General features: G+C 44.4%; 1 protein-coding gene across 1 annotated transcript; it reads right to left on the minus strand.

The window, feature by feature from the left end:
- Positions 1-1364: 1364 nt before the first annotated feature.
- LOC126689824 (uncharacterized) lies at positions 1365-2223 on the minus strand. The gene is made up of 2 exons (XM_050385001.1): positions 2065-2223; positions 1365-1979 (listed from the first exon to the last, which is right to left on the minus strand). Exons 1-2 carry the CDS (start codon positions 2221-2223, stop codon positions 1365-1367), a joined length of 774 nt encoding a protein of 257 aa, XP_050240958.1.
- Positions 2224-4106: the final 1883 nt, after the last annotated feature.

The raw sequence follows: 4106 nt of genomic DNA on the forward strand, positions 1-4106 counted from the left end.
AGAGGTAGCTGAGTTAAAACAACCACAGTATGGGCCTGAAAGTAATGTGGAAGTTTGCGTGTTGCATGGACCACTACCAAGATGGCCTTTTTCAACGATAAGTATCTCACCTCGGCTTCATGAAGGGACTTACTTACGTAATAAACTGGTCTTTGGACGCTGCTGTCCTCTCGTATTAAGACAAAACTAACTGCATGAGGGGCAACTGCCAGATAAGCAAACATGACCTCATCCACCTTAGGACTAGAAGGCGGCCTGGACAGGTACTCCTTCAACTGCTGAAACGCCATAGCACACTCCTCGGTCTATTCAAATCCTTTCCACTTATGCAGTAGAAAGAAAAAGGGATGACACCTCTCGGCCGACTTGGAGATAAATCGGTTCAAAGCAGCAGTCATTCCAGTCAGTTTCTGCACCTCTTTCGGATTCCGAGGTGCTTGTAAATCGTTGATGGCCTTAATCTGATTTGGGTTCACTTCAATTCCTCTATGAGTCACCATGTATCCCAAGAACCTCCCAGAACCTACACCAAAGGAACACTTTGAAGCATTTAGGCGTAGCTTATGCTTTCTCAGTATTCCAAAGATGTTCGTGAGATCTTCCACATGCTCGGACACCACATTACTCTTCACTACCATGTTATCAATATAGAATTCAATGTTTTTGCCCAGTTGTGGTTCGAACATTTTAGTCATCATCCGTTGATAGGTAGATCCTGCATTTTTCAAACCAAAGGGCATCACTTTATAATGATAGTTTCCAATAGGGGTGACAAAAGCCGTCTTCTCTTGATCGTCCAATGCTAACGGTATTTGGTGATATCCTTGAAAGGCATCCAAAAAACTCATCTGAGGATGACCAACGGTTGCATCCACCAACTTGTCTATCTTCGGCATGGGGAAAGGATCCTTGGGACAAGCCTTATTGAGGTCCGTGAAGTCCACGCACACTCGCCACTTTCCTGTCTTCTTCTTTACCACCACCGTATTGGCTAACCATTGCAGGTAAAAAACTTCTTTGATAGGCCCAGCCTGCTTGAGTTTGTCCACCTCACTTTTGACAGCTTCAGCGTGCTCTTTTGATGGTCGCCGAGGTGGTTGTCTTTTGGGAATAACGGAAGGATTCACGTTGAGTCGATGACAAATGAAATTCAGATCTACACCTGGGGCTTCATATGGGCTCCATGCGAACACATCTACATTTGCTCTGAGGAATTCCAGCAATCGCTCCTTCTCTTACAAAGGCAGTTTAGCCCTAACTTGGAAAAATCTTTTCGGATCATCAGCAACAATTACCCTCTCCAAATTTTCACACTTTACCTCGTTGACTGGTCCATCTAAGGGTAATGCAGGGGGTTTTAATTGCTATAATCCATTATCTGCGGTAGCCGAGGTCTCTGCCTCTGGCCGATGTTGTATAGTCGTTACCAGGCACTGCCGAGCTGCAACCTGGCTTCCTACTATCTCTAATACTTGGCCTCCAGATGGGTACTTCACTTTCTGATGTAGAGTAGATGAGACTGCTCCCAGGGTATGAAGCCAAGGTCTGCCCATAATAGCCGTGTATGGAGAGAAAACGTCTACAACAATGAAGTCCACCTCCACCACATCCATACCGGTTTGCACAGGTAGTCTGATCTGTCCTTTTGGAACGACCATCCTTCCCTCAAAACTCACCAGAGGGGAATTGTAAGCTGTTAAGTCCTCCGGCTTCAGACCTAGCCCCTTATACAAATCTGGGTACATTATATCAACAACAGTACCTTGATCAATCATCACCCTTTTTACATCGTATCCACCAATTCTCAACGTGACCACCAGAGCATTATCATGGGGTTGTATGGTTCCAACCTTGTCCTCATCCGAAAAACCCAAAATCGGGGGGGACGTCCACCCTGGCTCTCTTCGACGCTTGGCAATGATCCTCGGCCGGAGGTTGGAACACCGACAGTACCCTGGAAAGACAAGATCCAGTCCTCCCTGGGGCGGTAAAAATAACGCTTATCGTACCAAGGGGGAGTCTTGAAGAAGCGTCCCCACGCATTTCTGAGCCTGCTTGGCCTACCCTACCACTGGAATGATGCAAGAGTTGCTTCAATTTCCCCTCTCGGACCAACTGCTCCAAATGGTCCCATAAATTCTTGCAATCCTCCGTCGTGTACCCATGATCCTGATGATAGTGGCAATAATGGTTTGGGTTGCGTCTCTTAGGCTCTCCTGCCATCTTGTTTGGCCATTTAAAGAAGGGCTCATTCTTTATCTTCTCCAATACCTGCTACATCGGCTCCCGAAACACTGCATTAACTACCTGGGTGTCAGCAGAACCTGATTGCCTAACGAAGTCTTTCCGAGGTCGGTTACTATTGTAACGGTCCGACCTGAAATCCCTCCTCTCCTGAGAGAATACCTTAGCCTTTCCTTTTCCCTGAAGTTGGTCTTCTTCTACTCTTCTGTACTTATCAATCCTATTCATCAATTGGTGTACACTGGTAACAGGTTTACTAGTTAGAGATTTCCTTAGATCATGCTCGGCTGGAAGGCCAGCCTTGAAAGTACTTATGGCCACATCATCATGCTCTCCCTCTATTCCATTAAACATTTCCTAGTATCTATCTAAATAAGTTTTGAGAGTCTCGCCCTCTCGCATGGACATAGACAGCAAGGATCCTAAAGGCCGAGAAACCCTACTGCAAGTGATAAAGCGAGTGCCAAAAGCTCGGGTAAGCTTTTTGAAGGACTTAATAGAGTTGGCCCTTAAACCGTTGAACCATCTCATCGCCACCGGACTCAAACTTGATGGAAAGACCTTGCACATCAAGGCCTCATCCCTGGAGTAGATAGCCATCTTTTGGCTAAAATGGCTAACGTGTTCTACTGGGTCTGACCGACCATCATATAGGATGAATGTAGGCTGGTGGAATCGTCGAGGAAGAATCGCATCTTCTATATTCCTTGTGAAGGGTGATTTGGAAACTTGGCTTAACGCTTTGTTCATGGCGTTGTTCCCCAAGCCCCTGCTAGGCGAGCTTCTGTATCTATGTCGATGGCTGTGCTCCTCTTCATAGGAAAAAGTCTCACTAGGCGGAGTTCTGGATCTCCACCTATAACCATCCGTCTCCTCGGATGATGGTTCGGAGCAAGGTGGGGAACGTTCCCGCCGGGCATGGCGCAACTCTCTTTTCAACTCGTCAATCTCACGTTGCAGGTTCCTGTCATTTTTTGCATGGGAAACATGACTCTTCCCACGAGAGCAACTTTTGGTGGTATGAGTTGTGCACACACTCCCCTCACGGCCTTCTCTTCGTTTGGGACTCCGGTGCGGATTACCATGTTAGGAGCCTCTTGACTTTGCTTGGTATGGGTTGGCATCTACCTGATGTGGTCCTGCTGCGTAGTGATGCGGACTTGCTTCTTCCATCATGAACGTTGAACCGGATTTCTTTTAAGTTAGATCAAACTCTTCCCACAGACGGCGCCAATTGTAAGGACTCAATTTGTAATGATCCCATCTCATGTGATATTTACTTCTCTTTTCATTTGGTTCCCCTTATAATCTTATATGGGTCTCCTCGGATAGTTTAACGTCCTCGAATGGGCCACAGGCCCAGTTAACACGGTTTTGATAGTTATTGATTAATCGGCCCCCACAATGACATATATCCATAATTAAAGCTACTTTTTTTTTAACATAAAACAATATAAAATTGGGGTTTTGTTTTACACTCAACTCTAGAGGGTTAGTATTTATTTAGGGCAAAGTTTGGTAACAAATATGGTTGTAGCCAATTACTACAACTCACTAAAAAAAAAATTAACATGATTACGTATTTTGTAAATTAAACTATTTGATTACATGTTTTTTTTAATGTTATTAACATGTATGTCAAATTTTATACCAATTGGATGTTATTTAGAATTTGATCCATAAACTTATTTTTTTATGCATAATTTTAGACTTCAAAAACTTGAAATTTAAACATTTAACCAATGACATAGCTATTGATCTTTGATATTCTGGAAATTTTCTAAGCATGGAAGATTATGGGAGTGCGTGGGTTAGATTGGGCAAGTTGAGGGAATTGTTTGGCGGATTGGAAAATTTCCAAA

Source organism: Quercus robur, chromosome 6 (assembly GCF_932294415.1).
Source record: "Quercus robur chromosome 6, dhQueRobu3.1, whole genome shotgun sequence".
Taxonomy (NCBI): domain Eukaryota; kingdom Viridiplantae; phylum Streptophyta; class Magnoliopsida; order Fagales; family Fagaceae; genus Quercus; species Quercus robur.